Source organism: Simochromis diagramma, unplaced genomic scaffold (assembly GCF_900408965.1).
Source record: "Simochromis diagramma unplaced genomic scaffold, fSimDia1.1 OVJJ01000816.1, whole genome shotgun sequence".
Taxonomy (NCBI): Eukaryota; Metazoa; Chordata; class Actinopteri; order Cichliformes; family Cichlidae; genus Simochromis; species Simochromis diagramma.
In genome coordinates this window covers 12,909,666-12,930,776 of record NW_024386908.1, presented here as the reverse complement: position 1 = coordinate 12,930,776, position 21,111 = coordinate 12,909,666, and the positions used below count along the sequence as shown (strand labels likewise).

Below are 21,111 nucleotides of genomic sequence, written 5' to 3'. Positions count from 1 at the left end.
CAGTCATTGGGTTGTGAACACCTACATTTTAATCACATAAAAAAAAATTGAAATAAAGCAAAGCAACAAATTAATTGTCTGATAGCTTAATCTCTACAGTTTGATCTTGTGACATCAACATTTCAGTTCTCACCCCATCATTGACACCTACACATGGTCCTTTTCTCTCGACACTGTTCCTCAAAGTCTTATGAGTTAATTGCTCCGTAACATATATTCCACTCTTTATTTTCAGCCATTTCTCTTGCGATGGTTGTACGATCCTTATTTGGCGTGATTTGCCGAGTTAGTAGGGCCACCTTCATGCTTATGCTTACTTTGATTAATAAAAACAGGCTTAAAGGATTGTGTACCAGATGTCATCATTGGTCATTTTTCATAAAGGAACCATAGTGTTTTAAAATGAACACAAACAAGAGTCAAAACTATAAATTCAGACCATTTTTTTTTTTTTTTTTCTGCTTGCATCTTTTCTATGCAGTCTGTGATGCATGTCGTGATTAAGAGCTGTGGTGCTTGGATCCTCGCAGAGTGCAAGTCGTTTGCTTTCCTATTTCATCGCTGGCTCATTTTCTGCTCAGAACGTGCCCCCTTTTTTTGACTTGGTTGTTTCTTTGTAGGTGCATGTTGGACACCCATGAATGACGCGGACTAGTTTTTCTAGAATCCCTCCCTCATTATGTGTCCTCCTGACACAAATTGAAATAAGATATTGATCAACCTAATCCTGCCCGGGTCAGTGCTGCTCTCCTGTGGCTTTTATCTTAAGTGGCCCTGGATTAAAGCAAATTGGCTAATGTCAGTGCTAAAGACCGGCGTTTTCCACCCGAGTCACCTTTCATCAAGCCAAACAGCTGCTGGGATGGGAGAGTTTGGGCGGACGTCAAGGACAGAAGGGCAAATCGGAGGCTGTGGACTGAAGGCTGCTTCGCTAAGGACCCAAACATGAAAGCTGAAGAGTGCATTATTGCGTTTTCACTGTCGGTCTCTTTCTTTACATGAAAACTTGCACCAGACTAATCAGCGTGAGCGAGATTGCTTCTCAGTAAATATTTAATTGAAATTATGTGATTTTTGCATGAAAAGAGTTAAACTTTAAACTTGCCAATAATTATTCATTTTTTTATAAGATATTTATTTACTTATTCTTTCATTTCATTTCATTTTTTTATATATATTTTTTGCTGAGTGACTCCTCGTTAAAGCTATAAATATATCACTCAAGGCTGATGACTGCAGAAAAAGCCTTAGACTCGTGATGATGACATAAATGTATCGATTATTCAAAGAGATGTTCAGCAGAAATCTAACAGCCGATTCAGATTCTTCCTAATTAAAAAACATGAGTTCATCTGAAGGACTAGCTCTGAGGAGATGATGCAGCATGAAAAGAAAACAAATACCAGACCAACACAGGAAAGTCCTTGTTTATGTGGAGCCAGGAAATGTAGGTCTTGTGTTTGTGCAGTGGGACTGTTGGTAGCTTCTGGCTCTGCCTGCAGTTTTAAACTCGGCCTGGCAGCAACTCTTCAAAAGACCTTACTCACGCTTGGCCCTGCAATCGCCTTGGCAGCCCGTGCCAGCAGGCGCTGTGAGGCGGGTGGGGGATGGGCAGAGCGTGTTTGTGTCGATGTGTTGTGTACATTTATAACCCCAGTATGCGCCTGTCATTCTGGGAGTCTGTGCTTTTAGAAATGTCCCATTTAACCCAACACGCTGTGCAAAATAAAAGCTGCATCTCCGTCTTCAGCTTGGCGTGAAGCCGACAGCCGATCGCCACGCTAAAAACACCCCTGGCCCCAGTGGCCTGCTCTTCTTCTGTGCACCTTATCTGCACCAGAACATATTATTAGAGCGAGGATAAGGCTTAGCTCTGCCCACATAATGAATCCACAGCCCCGCACATTAGAGACTGTTGCAGTCTATTACCAGTGATTTCATCCATTTTTAATGGTTTCTAATTGAAGCCGACAATCCCCGCTTCTCTGTTCTCCCACCGCAGGAAGAAACATAACCCCGAACAGCTGCTTTAGCGCACAGAAACACAACCACACGTGTGCTGCTGTTGGAATTAATCAATTAATGTTGATTCAGTCTCATTGCTGTTTTTCTTTTCTTCTCCGTTTCATGCCTCAGGGTTGGATCGACAACTTCAACGGGCCAAGCGGCGTCTTTATAGCTGTAAGTAAGACATGTTACCCTTGAATCTCAAAGCTCTTGGTTGCAGTGTCAAGATTTGGAGTTTTAAGATGATGTCATCCTGTGATAAGGCGGGAAAGGGTATCCTGCGCACCATGAGGGCCAACAACGATGCGGTGGCAGATCTGATCCCTGTGGATGTGGTCATCAACCTCACTCTGGCTGCTGGCTGGTACACTGCTGTACACAGGTGAGTAAACAAACCCCAGAACTCAGTCCCTAAACTTAAAATATCCTCCATTTGCCATAATGCATACGTTGAGGGCTTTCCATTAAAAACTTGTAGTTTCCAAGCGCACTTTAGGTATAGGGACAACGGCCAACTTGTGGGGATTTCTGCTGTAACCTGCAGATGTTTGGGCTCAATACAAAAGGCAAAACAAGCAAATAAACTTAAAGTTATGATCATATGACAATAACTGCTTGCCTGCTCAGGCAAGTTTGGCCAGTCAAAGCAGAAGCTAGAAAGCTTCAGAAACCCAATGTCTTGTCCCTTTTCTAGATATTCTGCATAGTTTTATGTCCGAATATGTCGTACGTCTGTATATAGAGTAAATCTCCCAGGTTACTCTGTTTTACTTGGCCTCGGTAAACTGTGACATGGACAGAAGGCATCTGTTATGAGTGGGGGTAATACTCTATGAACACCAAATATAGTTCAGGCACAAGCACCTGAATAGATGCTTTAACAGTGACTCTAAAAATAGAGTTGCATACATTCTTTGTGCAGCTATTTCCACCAGCAGCCCAACACAAACCTGTTGTCACGGTCTTCCTGTGTGTCTTGTTAGTGAGCTTCAGAGTAACGGTAATACTTCAGTACTTTTATAACAGCCTGAGGTGATAAAAGAAGCTGTAAGTGTAAATCTAAACCTGGCCCTGATGTGAAGAGAAGAATTGCACTGAGAACTTGTCACAAAAAATCCAGAATGGTCTGGGAAAATCAGTTAAATGCCAGATTTTCAAATATTTTTCTGTTGATTCTTACCAAATTTATTTTGGCACTAACAAGAAGACACTAGTAAACTCAAGTGTGTCATTTCCACGCCGTGCCAGATGTTTTTCCCAGGGAGTGTCTGACTCATTGCTTCGCTGCAGTCTTACCAAAACTCAGAGGGTCAGATTTTCCATACGGGAAACAGAGTGCAGAGAAAATATGCGGCATCCACACCCATTTCAGACTGCTAAGAGAGGCTGATGAAAACACTTAACCTCTCAAATTTTGTAATGTACAGGCATTTGTAATGTTGTGCAATACCAGGCTTATGTACTTCTCATTTTATGTGCTGACTCCTGCACTGTAAGGGTTAAAAACACTGGTGAATAACAGTTTTAAATATAAAATCAGCCTTTTATATCAGCACAGTTTCACCACACAAACAGATAAGCAGGAATTATACACCAAATGCCTTCTACAGACATCATTATGACCTTCATCTTCCACACTTTGCAGACCTAAAACGGCCCTGGTGTACAACTGCACGACCGGCGGCATCAACCCTTTTCACTGGGGAGAGATCGGTAGGTACTCTCTTTGCTGTGCGGTAACACAAACCTGTCACTGCAGGCGGATATTTATAGAGCTGTTTTTGTCGGCCTGCCGGCATCCCGCAACACTGTCGTCTGTGTTCGCTTTCCTCGTCATAAATCAATACTCGGGTGTTGTGACATAATGTCTCTGTGATGTAGTTGTGATGTTTGTGGTGGAGGCTTCAAGAGGAGGGAGTCTGCCACCTGCTGGCAAGAAGCGGAAAATTAAGTTTTTGATGGATTTGGTGGCGAGTGAATGATGCAGTGTAATCTTAAAGCTTGTTTGCAATATGTTTGAAAAGTAAACACATTTAGTGTCTGAAGGCGGATTAAAGTGTTTTATTTTATACTTTTTAGTTGATTTTTGTTAACGATTATTTTAAAAGTCTATGTCTCAAAATGAATTAACAGAATTTAGGAAAAAGATTATCTAAATGACTGCATCTGCTTGGATTCCATGTGAAGAGTAACAAACTCACATCGTTGCCCTCTGGGTGTGGATATCCGGCCGGCAGGATGTCGAGTGACCCTCAGATTAACAAGCACGCTCTCTTCACCAAGGAAATCGTGACCAGATGGCTCGTGGCGGGATTAGGTCTGATCACTGCGACTCATCGCATTATGAAAGAGGAAGTGTGGACTCTGCACTCTCACTGGGCCAGAAGAGAGCTAGAAATGAAGCCAATTTAAAACAAGAGGATCAGAAGAGCCCAGTAACACTGGACATCCCCTCAGAGAAAACAGATTTTTTATTTTTTTTTTAGATTAATATGACATTAAGAAAAGAAGTACTCTAGTGCAGCTCAGTTTTTTTAAAATATTTGTATCACAAGTGTCCCAGGTTTCTGAGAGCAGCTCAGTGTTTGCCACGGTGCTTCCAACCAGGCTGCAGGGAGCCAGGCCACAGCTGGCTGTCACCTCGGATCTGGTCATCTCGGTCCCTGGAACCACTACATTATTGTTGTCATGGAAACAAACCTTACAAGGCCTCATTTGCATGCCATGTGATGTAACGTCTGTGGTCACATGGCTGCTTCCTGCCGCTGGCCGCCGCTGGATGCTGAGAGGAGGAAGAGGAGGAGCCACCCAAGCTGCCCAGTGGGGAAATCATTGAATGGTCACTTTCTGCCTGATATCCTCCAGAGGAAACAGGGTCATGCCATGATTAAGGCCAGCTGAGTTTCTGGAAGTATTAAAACCCTGTCCTCAAAGGACCTTTTATTTTCTTTGTTTACCTCTGAAAAGCACGCTTCCATTTGAACCATAGAGCTCGAATATGGAGGACCAAGACTGCCAAAAATTAAAAACAAAGTGTAAAAGCAGTCAGAAAGTAAACTAATAATTCATGAAACAAATGTACAAATTAATTATTAAAATGGGATGGATGAATGAATAGAGTTGAGAACCCTTTTCCTGGCGATTCTTTAATGAGAAGGCTCATTAAAGTAAAGGATGCTGGAGAAGTGCATGGTGTGCATGCAACTGTAAACTGGAAATAAACCCTCTCCTACTTAAACCTCAGTCTGACCTGAAACTGAATTAAAATACACAGTCCAAAAGTTTCCTGCTGTCTTTTTTTGTTTTGTTTTCTGAGTTTTACAGTTTACGATGCTGGTTACAGGCATTGATTAACACAATTTGCAAAATGCCAAACAAAAGAGAAACACTGAACAATCGGGAGCGACCAGTAGCCAGATTATTGATTTTAAAATTTGAGAATTAAATTCGCTTATGTATATTAGTGTATTGGACCCACTTATCCCAGCACGACAAAAACAACTTACTCTGTTATTCACACATGCTGTTAACTCCTCCATCCTATAAATCTCTAGTGTTATTTCCCACCACAATGATAAAGTTGGTACATCTTGTAATAGCCATTTCTTTGTTATACATTTTTTACTTGCAACTAGCAAGGCACTGAGTAAACATTTCCTTTTTTTAGACCATTCCTGTGGCGTACATCCAAAAAAAATAGTTTTCCTTCCAAAAGGGAATGTACAGTTGAAAATTTCTTGTAGTGTTTCGTGAATGTCTTTCCAGTAAGTCCTGATCAAAGGGCAGTCCCACATTATGTGAGCGTGGTGTGCTCGTTGGTGTCCACATTTTCTCCAACATACAGGGGGATTCCCATCATAATGAGTCTTTTGGCAAGGGGTGATAAAGAACCTTATCATAGTTTTCTCTGATTGTTGTCTTTATATAATGTCTTATTTGCAAGTATCAATAAAAATCCTGCTTTTCCAGATTGTATTTTTGTTTCAATGTATCAAAACTTATTAAGTTCCCATCTTTAATCAGACTATCGAATGTAGGTAATCCTTTAGCAGACCAACTTTTAAAACGTGAGTCCAATTTATTTGGGGCAAAATCAGAGTCATACGCATACATTTAAATAAAGCCAAGTCCTGTTCCAATTTAAATTCCCTCACAACATTTCTCCATACATTAAGTGTACATTTCACCCAAGGGTTGTAGACCTTGTCTATATATTTTTGAATGTTTAAGTCCATCAGGACAGCTTGTATTGGAAAAGAAAACATGCTCTCCTCAATATTTTTCCAATGTGCTTTATAGCTTATATCACACCAGTTAATCACAGTCTTCAACTGAGCAGCCCGAAAATAGTTTTGTAGTGACAGCAGCCCCCATCCTCCTGTCTTTTTTTTGTAATTGTAAAGTTTTAAAACAAACCCTTGGTCTCTTCCTTCCCCATATAATTTTGTCCCATTCGTTAAATTGGCTTTGATCAATTTGTACCGGTAGTGTTTGGAATAAATATAGTAATCTCGGCAGAATATTCATTTTGATTCAATTCGTGAGTATAAAGTTAGAAAGGGAATCATGTCCCATCGTTTGATATCATCTACTATTCTCTTTTGCAGGGAACCAAAATTCTCCTCAAATAATTTAGTTAAGTCTTTAGGTATGACAACTCCCAAATATTTCAATGACTTTGCTTGCCATCTCATTGGATATTGAGCAACCAAGTGAGCTGGGGGGCTATAGTTATAGTTAAGTATTTGAGTTTTGGTCATATTAATTTTATACTCAGAAAGTTTCCCAAATTTTTGGCATAGATTCATCAATTCAGGTAGGGAGTTTGTGGGCTGTTCTAGGTATATTAATATGTCATCTGCATAGCAAGCAAGCTTATGTTCCTGTTCTTTAATGTTTGTTCCCTTGATGTCTTTGTTTTGTCTGATTGATTGTGCCAGAGGTTCTAAGTATAATGGGAATAAAAGTTTTTGCAGTAGGGTTGGTATATAATGCCTTCACCGTATCAATAATTCTATTATGTAAGCCAAATTTGGTCAAGACTTTGTAAAGAAAGTCCCAATTTACAGAGTCAAAAGCTTTTTCCGCATGGCTTTACTTTTAGATGTTTGTATCTGATTTATTATGTGAAGAGTTCTGCGTATATCGTCCTCTGTCTGCTTTTTTCTGAAAAGAGGCGACTGGTATGATCTCCCCTCTTATGACAGCTTTTAATGCATCCCATAGTATTGGAGGTGACACTTCTCCGTTATTATTTATTTCAAGGTAATCTTTGAGTTCTTTCATTACTTCTTTCTTAAATTTTACATCTTTAAGCAAAGATGAGTTCAATTTCCAAGTTGATGTTTTGGGGTATACGTTTAAATCAATTTTCAGATACAGTGGTGATGGTCACTTATGTCTATTGTACCCATCTCACATGATTGGATTTTATCCCTATCTTTTCCAAACGTCATGAAATAATCTGTTCTTGTGTAAAAGGAATGTGGAGCTGAGTAATGAGAATAATCTCTCCATGTAGGGAAACGATTTCTCCATACGTCAATTAAACCTACCTCTTCAAAAAGCGCAGAGACTCTTTTATACAAAGTACTTGATTCCGGCATTCTTCTATTAGAGCTATCTAAATCCAGCCGCAGGCGAATGTTCAGATCGCCGCCACAAATCAAGGGGCCTTGGGTTTCTGTCACCATTAATAATTTTTTTTTTTAAAGAAACTTGGGTCACTTCCTGGTGGTGCATAAACGTTCATTAATGTAACCAGTTTCCTGCTGTTTTTGTCTCAGAGGTGAATACGGCACTGAGACTAATCCTCCTCAATTATCTCGATTTGCAGAGCACCACGTGATGTCCTCCTTTAAGAGAAACCCCTTGGAGCAGGCTTTCCGAAGACCCAACGCCAACATCACCTCCAACTACCTGATAAACCAGTACTGGATCCTGGTCAGCCACAAGTTCCCCGCTTTCATCTACGACCTCTTCCTGCGCCTCTCCGGACAGAAGCCGCAGTAAGACCAGCGTCCTTCTAATCCCACTTTTAGCCTAAAGAGAAATCAATTTGTGCCTGTTGTAATCTGCACCTCCTCCGTCTTTGTAGGATGATGCGCATCTTCAATCGCCTGCACAAGGCCATCAGCCTGCTGGAGTATTTCAGCAGCCAGGACTGGGAGTGGAACTCTGAGAACATGAGCATGCTGATGGGCCAGCTAACCCCTGAGGACAGGAAGGTAGGGTTAACCATGTACGTGGTGCAAATTTTGGACCAATAATACACCTTTTAGGGTCACATAAAGATGCAGGTGTTGAATAATAATATTCAGAACTTACCTCACCATCTAGTTATTTTATTGGTTTAAACTTTTTGGTCTTCATTATTTTATTTTACTTTATTACTTTTGCAGAGGATGGGGAAGTTGTCTTAATGGGTTTTTAACTTTCATGCATGTTTTTAATTATGCTTGGATTAATATTAATGTTTTACTTTTATTTTATTAGTTTTATAGCAGCAGCACCTTGAAAGAAGCATACTGTATAAATAAAGTTTAGTTTGTGAAACACCTCTATGGAAGCCTTTTTATGCCACTGAGGGGGGGAAAACAGTCGGGGCTTAATCGAAATTTCAAGTTATTATCTCACAAATTGAACTTCTCATTACCTAAACATTTTGAGATAATAACCCAAAACTTTGACTTTATGGATTGATTAAAAAAAAAAAAAAAAAAAAAAACCTAGTTGCAGAAAGAAGCTTCCATAAAAATGCTCCTTTTTGCAGCTGCACATGGAGCCTAAATTTTATAGATAACACTGACTACAAAAATGAATCCATGACCTTCTCAGTACATGATGGTATTTCTACTTGTAAATAAGTAAATGAGCTGAGCACATCATGCACAACTGCAACAGAGCTCAAGACAGAAAACACTTGTGAACATGCACTTTTAGTCACAAAAATAGCAGCTTTTTAATTTTCAGTTTCGATTTTCAGCATTTTCAACTTCTGCCATCTTATTTGCAGACATTTAACTTTGATGTGCGCCAGCTGAACTGGCCTGAGTACATTGAGAACTACTGCATCGGCACCAAGAAGTATGTCCTGAACGAAGACATGTCTGACATTCCTGCTGCCAGGCAGCACCTGAGAAAGTAAGTCAACAATCCTTCAAAAGTACAGGATTCAAGTATGTGTTTCCCCACCAGTTATCATTCTATTTTTGGAAGAATTTCACTGTGATAATTAATTAGGAAAACATATGCACAAGCTTCCTTGTTTATCATCTCATTTACATCTTTAAGCTTTTTAAGGACTTGTATGTTAAGTCTTTAATCTGCTTCCCTCTTGTCTTCTTCCAGACTGAGAAACATTCGCTACACCTTCAACACCCTGCTGATCGTTTTCATCTGGAGGGTGTTTATCGCCCGCTCCCAGATGGCCAGAAACATCTGGTACTTTGTGGTCAGCCTCTGTTTCAAGTTCCTCTCCTACTTCCGTGCATCCAGCACCTTAACCATTTGAGTCTTCCTCACCGCCTCAAGCCAGAGTCAGCAGCCCTCGCCTTTAGCTGTCAGCAGGAGGAAAACATCCACTGTGGACACTCTAAATCCTTCTTAATGTGGACAAGCGGGGCTCTGCACACGTGGGGGTGGCAGTTATGTGAAGAAGAGGGGGAAAAATGAGGTCTACTAGCCATGAATTAAGCATTCAGTTTGGATATCTGTCATCGGTTTGTGCACTCTTCAATCTCCAACCCCGTCCAAAAAGAAAAGTGTTGTCATTCATTTTGTACCTACTGTTTTCGTCTCAAAGTGGCCAATTATATATGCAACAATAAGCCTTTCGTGTGATTTCCATTTTCTTTTCCACCCTCTTAAATCTCAATACATCGCCTTGCCTTGTAAGTACTTTTTTTTCATACTTGAATAATACTGGCACTGCATCATTGGAGGAAAATTTCTATGAGATCATTGTAGTTCATGTTTTTGTTTTTGTTTTTTGTTTTTTTTTCGGTTTTGTTTTTTTTACTGTGGGGATCTCCAGTTCTTGTCTTCAATACACGGGTGATTCCGATATCTGTATGTCTTTGCAATGAGTGCATCTACTGCCTTTTTAACATCCCCAAAAAAACTCACCGGTGGTTTTCCATCTTAATACCGATCTGAAGTATATTAAGAAAAGTATTAAAGCTAAACTCAAACTACATGAGTCACCTATGGCTACAAATACAGATGCCACCTTTCCTGTTGTTACAGTTGTCACTTATTTACGACCACAGATGTTGATGTCCGTACGTCTTGTTTGAATGCTCATCCACTTTTTTGCCTGTTTGTACAGCAGTTTGTACTGAAACTAAGTTTACTACTTTTACATCTTTATACCTGCGCCAAAGGCTAGTCCGACTATATGTGGTAGACCTTGGCTGTGTAGAATTTATAAATAAGAGTAAATCAGAGTGAACTTTATTTGTATAGCCCAGTATATACTGCACATTGTTTCCCAACAGTTTTTAAGCAAACTTTGTAAGAAGACAACTCCCCAAAAGGTTAGCACGTTAGGGAAAGATATTTCACAGGCAAAGCAGGAGCGAGTGATTCAGTTAAAATGGTTCAATGCCTCATAGTATAGAAGATGAAAGTTGAAGACCATTGCAGCTACCTGCAGCAAAGGAGCCTGAATTCATGCCCTTGTTGCAAGTGCACAACACAGTGGAGGTTAAAAAGGAAAAAAAGTGGGTCTATTACTGAGCCCTGAGGGATGCCTCACCTTATAAAGTGAAGTTGGAGAGGGCAGTTTGGTGTAGTAGGAAGTCAGAGTGGTAAACATGAGTTATATTTGAGCAGTGGTACCCATTCAACTTATCCAGAGATGTTTTCAGTGCTCCTGAGATGTTAATTATGATTTAGTGATCAGAGTAAAGTGTCATCTGCATATGAGTGAAAAGTCATGCCCCAATTTCGTTAGCACTTAACTCCTCGTCAAATGCTCAACAGACTTAAACTAATACCAGTGAAGTAGGAAATTCAGTGTATTTAGTGTTTCCTAAAACACTAAATACAAAGCCATAACAGATGCCTCACCTCACAGAATGGAGAAATGGACTGCTACGACAAACTGATCCATTTAATAATGCATATTTAAAATGATCCAATGGAAGATGAAAGAAAATAAGTGGGCCTGGTACTGAGCCCTGAGGAATGCCACGCCTTACAGAGTGGGGTTGGAGAGGGCAGTTTAATTGCATAGAAAGTCAGGTCACCTGAAATCCCGAGGAGACCTCACCAGCCTTGTCACAGTGGTAAACATGAGTGAAATTTGAGTTGGCAGTACCCATTAGGTACCACTAAAAATATAAACTGTCTGGATGAAATTATTGCCTGCTGCACAACAGAGTGCACTTTTATTTACCAAACCAAATAATTTTGGGGAAATGGGTCAAATTGTTCAGAAGACAATGTCCGATTTTGAGGTTCCTATAAATACAGTTGTTATATCTCGAGCCCTGGTTTTTCAAACACTGCTGGAAAATTGTTTAAAAACAGATTTTTACCACTGTGATTTTAACATTATGTTGGTGCATAAGAGACACACACTACAACTTCAGTAGATCCAAAGGAAATGGAAAGAAGTAGTTGCTGGGATGTCCAACAGCTTGCAGTTTAAAAAAAAAAAAAAAAAAGGCCCACACCTGTGCAGATTAAGGCTCTCTTTTCTCTTCTGATTTCCTGACGCAGACTAAGATATCTAAAGACTCGTGAGGTACTTTTAAATCACATACAGTGTGAATATGAGGCTTCTGCGGAATAATTCATTTAAAAGTACTGGTTAAATTACAATCTAAGCTGGCATTGTATCCCCTATGCCAGAGTACTTCAGCTTCATCGTCTTAAAGGGGCAGGGCACTGAGCAATTAGAGTTGAGCTGCATCTGCATATATGTGTGAAAGTTCATGACCCAGTTTCAAATGATTCTTCCTAAATTAAGTAAAAACTAGATAACTGGACCAAGACAGAGCCATAAGATATGAGTCCAGATTTATATTTAAAAAGTCCCAAGTAAAGGGCTGGGAACACGTTAAAACTCTACTGGCATTACATCCTTTCTGCATATTTGGAATATCTGTAAATAGATGCTTGCATATTATTCTTATAGATTACCAAAAACTTTTATTTGACTGTTGATTTATTTTGGTTGAGTGTCTTCACAGAGCTTCCCACAGAGTCTACCAAAAGTGTGACCGGCTGGTATGATTTTTACTGAAAGAATGAGACAGCTGTGTACAGTATTATATATGTTGCAAGGCATTACTCTTGACAGAATTAAAAATACTTAACAGTGATGAGCCTTTATGGGAGAAAAAGGGACAAAACTAAATGTTTATGCAAAGCCCATGTCTGGTGAAATCATGATAACCGTCCTCTTAATTTCAGACCCGAAACGTCGTACAAGGCCTGCATGATGAAGCAGTTGCATCAGATTGTTCTCAAAGAGCTACAGGGCTATATTAATGATGTTGTCAGTATGGAGTTTTGCTCTTCTGTGTGTCTGTCTTGTCTTCTTTTTTTCTTTTTTTTTCTTTTTCAAACGCAGAGCACTGTTGGTACCATAAACCCCAAACTGGAGCTACTGTTACTGTATGTAACAAACGGCATCACTTAACCAATGACTTCATGTTTCTTCTGGTGTCATTTGCAAAACGTCCGACCGCCTGTATTCCCTGCTCTGACAACACTTTCAAGTCTGCTTGGCAAAACTGAAATAAACTCGAAGAGTAAAGGTGCACATGTGCTGCAGTCTTTCATGCTCGCCTTCCAGCTCACTCGTTCATGGTTACAGAGGAGAAAATGAAAATCGAAAGATATATTTTTCCTGGAACCACTTCAGTTCTGACCAAGCCAGCTGGCTGATGATCAGTTAATCAAGCAGGTTTGATTAGCAGCTCCTGGAAGCAGTAAGGGTCTATTTAGTGACACACTGGCTCAATTTTTGTTAAATAAAGACTCATGTCATGTGGCAGACCTGCTAAAGACATTCTTGACTTATTGAAATAAGTCAAATAAAATAAATAAGTCATCCGTATAGAGGATGGCTTAATAGGCAACATGACACTTGCTCAGTCATCCTTCTCGAACCTGACCGCCATCATTTCATGGTTTACCTGTTTAAAAACCATCTGCATGTTATTTCATTTAGGAATCAACTTTTATTTGTTTTGGGCTTCTTTTTTTCTTTTTTTTTACACTTTAATGCTGTGAAACAAACCAGCGGTGCTGATGACCTCCTGGGAATTTAAACTTTAACATAACTGTCAGCATCACCGTTATCAAATGTGACCAGAGTCACAGGGTACACATTCTCCTACAGTGCAATAGTTAGTGCTAACTCTACTATTTTTTTTTTTTTTTTTTTTTTTTTGGTCATTTGGAAGAAAAACATTTTGTGATATACAGTACGGTAATGCTGGCAATGAAAAACCTTTATAAACTCTAATAAATAAACAAATATCTGAAAATCCGAACTCAAGTTTCTGATGAGAAAGCAGCAACTGTGATCATTATTTGTCTGGTCACCCGTGCAGGCCGAGGAATCGGCGGCTACTACCGAGGGGGATTGTCAGCCAGCAGAGGAGTATGGTGGTGGTTCAGATTATTCATCTGGTGCAGCTGTGCGTCCTGGTTTAGCACCTCTCCGGGCCTGTAGAGTCCCAGTTTGAAGCGGCAGCAGACGACATCAAAACAGAAGCCAACGAGCCCGTGAAGCATCCCTTAAAAGTGAGAAGAGCACAGTAAAAAAAAAAAAAAGAATAAAATAACTGCATGAATTCAAAGCTAGAACCATATTTAATTGTTTTGCTCTAAATGTCCAAGCCCACTCGCCTGTGGTGGAGAATATGCCCCCGATTATACCACACAGTCGCACCAGGAATTGCCAGAGCGGCATATGCTGCTCGCTGACCGTCACCATCAGAGAGCTGGTGTCGTACTTGACGAAGATGCCGGAAACACCGTGACTGCCCGCGGCGTGGTTTATCACCCGTTCCTTGGCAGCAGACATTGTGGTGGTTAGTCTACTTGCTGTCACAACATTGGGCTGTGTTTAAAGCTCTGCGCTTAGCGGTTACTCACTCGCTCAGTCACAGAGAACTGGTGTGTGTCTGCGGATATCTTGTATGTGTTCAGTTTCGTGGGCACCACTGTAATGAAGTACTGAAACATCTGGTTATCTGGGATGCAAGCACACAGGAAGGAATAATTGAGGGTATGGAAAAAAAAAAATGCACTCATTCATTCAATGGGAAATCCTTTTCAAATGTTTCCTGCATGTTTTATCCTCTGAAATCATGTGACTTACTGTTATAGGTGATTTTCTCTGTGCCGTCCAGAGGATTGATGATGCCTGGTAACTCCTCCCCAAAAGATAAATGGTCGATTCGATGGGAGAAATTGTACGCTGTAATGCAAAGATGAGAGAACCCTCAGATTCAATCAAGGCTGTGGACAATCATTCTAACTAGTAGCAGGACCTTATAAGCTCGATTTCCTAAGGCTCTCATCTGGCCAACTTTGGTCTCTTTTAGTAACAGAAAAACACTTTTTATCTCCAATGCCATTAAATCTGGCTCACATATTTGACATCTTTAATGTTTTCAGGGTTTTTTGTTAAATTATTCCCTATTAAATGTGTAAGAACAATGTTTAATACACTCACAGCCACTTTTTGAGGTACAGCTGTTCAACTGCTTGTAAATGCAAATATCTAAACAGCCAATCACATGGGAGCATGTAGACACGCTCGAGATGACCAGCTGATGTTCAAATCAGAATATGGAAGAAATGTGATTTAAGTTGATCTGAGTATTCCAGAACCTGCCGATCGACTCGGGTTTTCCCACACAACCATCTCAAGAATGTTCCCAAAACTAGAAAATAAGTAGTTTGAACCAGTTCTCAGAAGGAAATGACCAGAGCACAAATAACCCCACGTTACAACCAAAAACTGCAGAAGAGGATCTCTGAATGTGCAACATGTTAAATCATAAAGCAGATGGGCTACAGCAGCAAAAGACCACATCAGGTGCCACTTCCTGTCAACTGGAAACTAAGGCTACGACTCACACAGGCTCACCAGACCTGGAATTTCAATTTCTGCTGCAATATTCAGCTCACAGTTTGGCACAAACGACATGAAAGCATGGATCCATACTGCCTTTTATCAAATCAGGCTGCTGTTGGTAATGTAATGGGATATTTTCTTGGCACACTTTGAGTCCCTTAGTACCGTCTAAACATTGTTTAAATGCCACGGCCTTCCTCAGTATTTATTGCTGAATGCAGAAAAAAGGGAGAGCTGAAGGGAGCACCGATTATGGTGACAGATAATGTTCCCTGGTCTGCTTGTAGATTATAAAAGTGTGTAATTAGAAGTGTTATTAGAAAACCAGATTTTAACTTACTCTCGTGGCTCACAAAAGCTGCAATGTGTGCATGGCCCTGAGGATGGTGAATAGGCCTTAAAAAGACCAAGAATCATTATTAGTCTCCAGCATCAGAAATGTTTGTCTCATGCTTATTACGCTACAGAGGTTCTTACTTTCCAACAGTGATGTGCAGGTTTCCTGCTACCTTGTTGACGTAGACGTGTCCATGTATCCTGCAGGCATTGAGGGGCTCCATGGAGGCATCCTCCCTACGCACATAATGTTTGAGCACATCATTTTATTATAACAGACTCCAAATTCATCACTCTAAATCCAGTGGGCACTTATGTGTTTGCCTTTTTGTAAAATGAATGGAGACGTGATTATTAAAAACTATTTCCCATAGGAGACTGACCGTGGTGGCAGGGCAGTGGGAGCTCCTTTCAGGAGAGTTTTGTAAAGGACTTCCTGTAGAGCATGCTCCTCTCTCAGCCTGTTCTGTATGAGAAGCAGCGTCCTGGAAAACAAACAGACTACAGAACTAGCTAAACAAGTTTAAAAGCTTTCAAACAACAAGAAATCTCTTATAAGTTGATAACCACATTTTAGGCATTACCAGAATTTTGTATTTTTTCAAACTTACTGCGCAACTGCGCAAAACCTTACCTTTGCCACAGTCTTTGTTGCGGGGTCAGCTCAAAAATAACCTGCTCAAAGACACAAACAGGAGCGTTTGCTTTACAGAAGCGACACCTCGGAAATGACCTTAAGGTTTTTCAGACACATGCTTGACTCACAGGTTCATACTGCAGGCCATTAGATGTGATCATGGTTTCAGCCAGGTCCAGAATATCTGCTCCCACATCTACAATCAGAGATGAAATACGTGCGCTAATTTGATGTAAGCGCTTCAGGTAGCAACTTCCCCACATTGACAACGGCAAACAAGGTGGGATACTCACGCTGGCATTTCATGGCGACTGTTATGTCAATGTTTATTCTCAATTTACTGAAATCAGGATAAAAAGATTACCGTGACATCATACTGTAAAAAAGAAAAACAGACTGAAGTCATAATTAATTAACATTTAATAACCTAGTAATAACATCTCACCTGGAAAAATCCTTGTCGACTGAATATTCATACTTCATCCAAGTCTCTCGATAAACAAAGAACTCTAACACAGCCAGAAGTGCCATGGCACTAAACGCTAAAAGTGACACTGTGGAGGAGACAGATGAGCAGAGAGTGTTACTCCTCCCTTTTGCTGCTCCTGCTGTCTTGTCCTCGCAGGGACATCTCACCTGTTCCTCCTGACGCCGATGTCTCCACGTAGCTCTCTGACACTTTGGGGAAGGCGTCCAGCTCCTTCACCAGGCTCAGCGCTTTCTTTCTTGACAGACGCCTCATCTTCAGGTTCACAGCAGTTCTCCACCTCCTCCACCACAATTAAAACAAGCCTCAGATTAACACAGTACACCTGTTTAATGCAAACATGTTAAATCAATATAATCGAAATGTATAGAACAAGTGGACTGAATGCAAAAAGGCTGAAGGAACAGATCAGGTAAAAAAAAATGATTACAGTTATAATAAAAATAATGAAATATTAATGAACCTTTTGGAAAGAAACTCTTGGACCAAATGCTAAACAGTTACTTGTGAGTAAGTCAAAATGTCAAGACAACAAGCATAAGTTTTGAAGCAATAACCTGAAGTTTTGACTTCTGGACACCTAAAAAGAATTGTGGCAGAAACAAAGTTCCATAGAATTGTTATTAAAAACAATTGTTTTTTAAAAAAAAAAAACATGGTGATTATCAAAATTATCTCACTATAAAATCTAATATTTATTTAAACAGAACCAGAAGTATTTTTCAGTAATAATCGCTAATAATAATAATAATAATATATTATTATTATTATTATAAAAAAAAACAATAAATAATAATACATTTCTTTTACTCTTTTTATTTATTCTTATTATTAATGTGTTTATTTGTTTTTTGCATAATTTGTTTAAACCAGGCTCACTTTTTCTACAATAGCAATGATAATAATAACAATAAAACGTCATTTATACCATTACATTAATGATTACTTTAGTTATTTGTCCATAATAATCCTTTTGAGCGAATTCTGTTTAATGAAATACTGTGAATATATCACTGATGCCGACGTTAATGGCTGCTAATGTGAAAATATCTCACTCACATCACATATATTATTATATCTTTTGTCGCATTACATCATCGAAGAGAAACGGCAGAGTAGTAAAAATTTGAATTGACGCTGTTTGTATGCAGAAATGTCCCGGAAAAGTATCGATAATAAATGTTTTATTAGGCGAAAGCATCACATTTAACAATCATTTGAAACCAGACGTCCATCACTAGCGTAACAACACCGTGCCGATTATTTTTTTTAGATCTTACCTTTTTTGGTCATCTAGTTAGACGTTAAATCTTGACGCAGAGTCCCTGGACTCCCGTTTCCAGCAGCTGCCTACTGTTTAAATCATACCTGGCAGATTTTTCTACACCTTCATCCATGATGCTAACACACAGGGGGGCGGGGCGCGCTGGCTTCTGCCTCGTTTCGTCTCGTCGTGACGTTTGCAGCGTGCGCGCGCTGCCCATTTACGCCCACGCACAGTAAGCGCACTTGCGCTCTTCAATCAGGAGGTGGAGCTGTAACACCATAATACAGCATACAGTAAAATCACATAAATGAAATACTCCAGGCTTTAATAAATATTCAATATGTGTACGTGTGTATTATTTTTTTTTACAGTTATATTAAATTATTTTAATAAATAAAAACACTAAGCCTAAAGCTAAGTAAAACTAGATTGATAGAACTACAGTGAAAATTGTTGGGTGTGTAAAAAAACAAGAAAAAAATGACAGAAATGTGTATATTTACATACATATGCACATTGAACACATCACTAGCTAATTAAATTAAATTTATCAGGATAACTAGCCAGCATACTGAAGCTTTTGGTACATAGACTATGCTTATTTGAGGATTTTTGCATGTCTAAATACGCACATGTTGGAATGTTTTCCCATTTTTGTCTCATATAAGATTCTTTTTTTGCATTGCATTCTTCGTTTCATGATGTTTTCAGCTGGTGACATGTCTGGACTCCTGGCAGGGCCGTTTATTACTCGGACTCTTCTACTACGAAGTCTTGCTATTGTAATAGAGGCAGTATGCGGCTTAGCATTGTCTTTCTAAAAAAATGCAAGATCTTCCATTAAAAATATGTCACATTTTAGCTTCTTCTTGACATGATAAAACTTTAACTGGCATATGTGGCATAATGAACTGTGTTCACAGATGATGAGTTTAGAAAGTGTTCCCGGGAACATGCAGGGATTTTCATGACAGAAACACACCTGTTTTTAAAGCATTGCTTCCTGAGGAACCAAAGGTCATGGGCACCCAGTATTGCTTTTCAATGGTGTCCCTTTCACAGAGATTTGTCTAGATTTGTTTTTCAGACTTTTTCAAATCTTTATTGCATTTATTATCTTCATGTCTGTTCATCTGACATCTGTAGTATTTATTCGCTTGTCCTGATAATCCTGTTCTTTAATATGCATGTTATAAAATCTGTAATAATGGTAACCTATACCTCCATAACCATGTTTCCTTATAATGCCTTCAGACTGTCACGTTCTTTTCCTATTTACACATTTAATGGATGTTTATGTGGTGCTCATAGTGATTGCAATGAAACTCAAAGTCAACATTTTCGTCTGTTTCAAAAAGCTGAGTACACTGATTACACCTTATTCTGCAGAAGAGCTGTTCATGTCCATCCATCAGCACCAGCCTACACTCACAAGTGTTTATTAACTTCCAGGAATAGTGTTTACGTGCATGCGGTGGATCTGCACACCAGACATGAAGCTGCTCACACCGGGGCTGACGAGAGAGAAAACCTATAATAGGAAGCACTGATAGTGATCTACCACAAACAAGGCTGTGATTATCATCCTGAAGACAAAGGGGATGTTTACACCTTGGTGCGTGCTTAAAAATGCACAAAGAAGAAAAAAAATGGGCAGAGATTAGCAGATAACCTCACATGTGTCTTCTGTGCTGTGAGCACTCTGGAGCCTCTGCATGCACCAAGGCTGCTTGACTATGCAGAGTAGCACAGATGGGCGTGTGGGGGGATGGGTGCTGTCAGCTCACAGATCAAGCTGTGGGTCGGTGGTCCCATTGCTATTCACCACAAAGCACGTAGGGCATGTCAGACACGCTCCATGGAGACATACCAGGGCTGGATGTTGTGTTTTGATTTTTTATTTAAGATGCCTCTGAGCCGTCTGCCACCAGGCTGGAAAACGCCTTCTGAAGAGATCTTCACAGTGAAGACAGTGCAGGAAAGATAAAGACCGTGTGACACACTTACATTTTCTTGCCTTTGCAGCTCATCAGCTGTGTTGTGGATTTACAGTTAAGTCAGTGTTGATAGCGCATATGCATTGATATAGGTATTTAATGCTATTTGCAATCAGAAAACACTTTTTATCCATGTATTGTGGACATTTTAATTGCATTATTTAAAGATGCAACACCCAGTATTACACAAAATAACTCCTCGTACATTTAAATGCCTTATAAGTGGCTGTGCATCAATTAAGATATAAGCATGCTCTGTGAAGCTTTAAGGGTCAGACCATCAAGTGAAGATAACTTCTTTTACATGGTTCTGAATAGAAGAGAATAGCATTAATGTAAAATAAGATCCATGCCAACTGTGCAGGAAGTTATATGCTCTGTTTCATATAGGGGGTATTGTATTCTGTAAGAGGGCTGTTGTGATTTATACAACTGAAGATTGTCTTAAAGCTATCCAAACCTACCTGTCCCAAAAAGTAATTGACTGAGCCACACCCAGGCCTAATTACTGCCAGGCCTGTTGAATCAAGAAATCATGTAAATAAAACCTATATGATGAAGGGAAGTAGGCTAAAAGATGTCAAAACGCAACACATCATTGCTGCGATCTAAATAAATTCAATAACAACTGGGAAACATAGTCATGGAAAGGGATACAAAGCCATTTCTAAGGCTTTGGGACCCCAGCGAAACACAGTGAGAGCCATTATGCACAAATGGAGAAAACTTGGAACAGTGGTGAAGCTTCCCCTGGAGTCACTAGGATGCCAAAATGACTCAAAGAGTGTATCAATGACTCATCCAGGAGGTCCGAATAGAACCCAGAACACCATTTAAAGAAATGCAGACCTCACTTGATTCAGTTATGGACAGAGTTCATGATTCAACAATAAGAAAGAGACTGGGCAAAAATGGCATCCATGGGAGAGTTCCAAGGAGAAAACTACTGCTGAACAAAAAGAACACAAAGGCTCGTCTCACATTTGCCAAAAAAACAACAACATCTTGACAATCCCTGAGACTTTTGGGAAAATGTTCTGTGGCACAGCTACTTATTAGGTTTAGGCGGAGATTACTTTTTCGCACAGCGCCAGGTAGACGTTTCCTTTAAAATGATCATATAAAAAACTTTATCTAAAATTAGAGTTTGTTTGATCTGAAATGTTTAATATTTAAATAAAATCGGGAAGGTGAAGCTCAATAAACACAATGAATATATCCATATTAAAATGTAATACGACTAAACAAACATCTTAATATGGTAAAATAATACAT

The 21,111-nt window shown here is 39.6% G+C and overlaps 2 protein-coding genes across 8 annotated transcripts in view; one reads left to right on the top strand and one right to left on the bottom strand.

Annotated features, from left to right (window-relative positions):
• The window catches only part of si:dkey-97m3.1 (fatty acyl-CoA reductase 1), a 61,365-nt gene extending 49,687 nt beyond the window's left edge, over window positions 1-11,678 (top strand). For 4 of the 5 annotated variants that reach the window (XM_040035504.1, XM_040035505.1, XM_040035507.1 and 1 more), the window contains exons 6-12: window positions 2,137-2,181; window positions 2,271-2,389; window positions 3,653-3,720; window positions 7,844-8,015; window positions 8,105-8,234; window positions 9,023-9,150; window positions 9,358-11,678. In XM_040035504.1, the coding sequence (XP_039891438.1) occupies window positions 2,137-2,181; window positions 2,271-2,389; window positions 3,653-3,720; window positions 7,844-8,015; window positions 8,105-8,234; window positions 9,023-9,150; window positions 9,358-9,520 (825 nt within the window). In that variant the 3' untranslated portion in view covers window positions 9,521-11,678. Of the gene's footprint in view, window positions 1-2,136; window positions 2,182-2,270; window positions 2,390-3,652; window positions 3,721-7,843; window positions 8,016-8,104; window positions 8,249-9,022; window positions 9,151-9,357 lie in introns of those variants that run through there. The other variant, XM_040035508.1, reaches the window with a different exon arrangement.
• A 1,550-nt stretch (window positions 11,679-13,228) lies between these two features.
• LOC120735821 (endoplasmic reticulum-Golgi intermediate compartment protein 2-like) lies at window positions 13,229-18,008 on the bottom strand. Of its 3 annotated transcripts, none has more exons than XM_040035512.1 (13): window positions 17,853-18,008; window positions 16,722-16,855; window positions 16,531-16,639; window positions 16,379-16,425; window positions 16,214-16,281; window positions 16,083-16,123; window positions 15,832-15,933; window positions 15,590-15,685; window positions 15,453-15,508; window positions 14,351-14,449; window positions 14,125-14,222; window positions 13,876-14,038; window positions 13,229-13,693 (listed from the first exon to the last, which is right to left on the bottom strand). In XM_040035512.1, exons 2-13 carry the CDS (start codon window positions 16,825-16,827, stop codon window positions 13,677-13,679), a joined length of 1,002 nt encoding a protein of 333 aa, XP_039891446.1. In that variant the 5' UTR covers window positions 16,828-16,855; window positions 17,853-18,008; the 3' UTR covers window positions 13,229-13,676. The 3 variants fall into 3 exon arrangements, with proteins under 3 accessions (XP_039891446.1, XP_039891445.1, XP_039891444.1); XM_040035511.1 differs by having other exon boundaries at window positions 13,229-13,763; window positions 16,722-16,852; XM_040035510.1 differs by having other exon boundaries at window positions 13,229-13,763; window positions 17,853-18,007.
• Window positions 18,009-21,111: the final 3,103 nt, after the last annotated feature.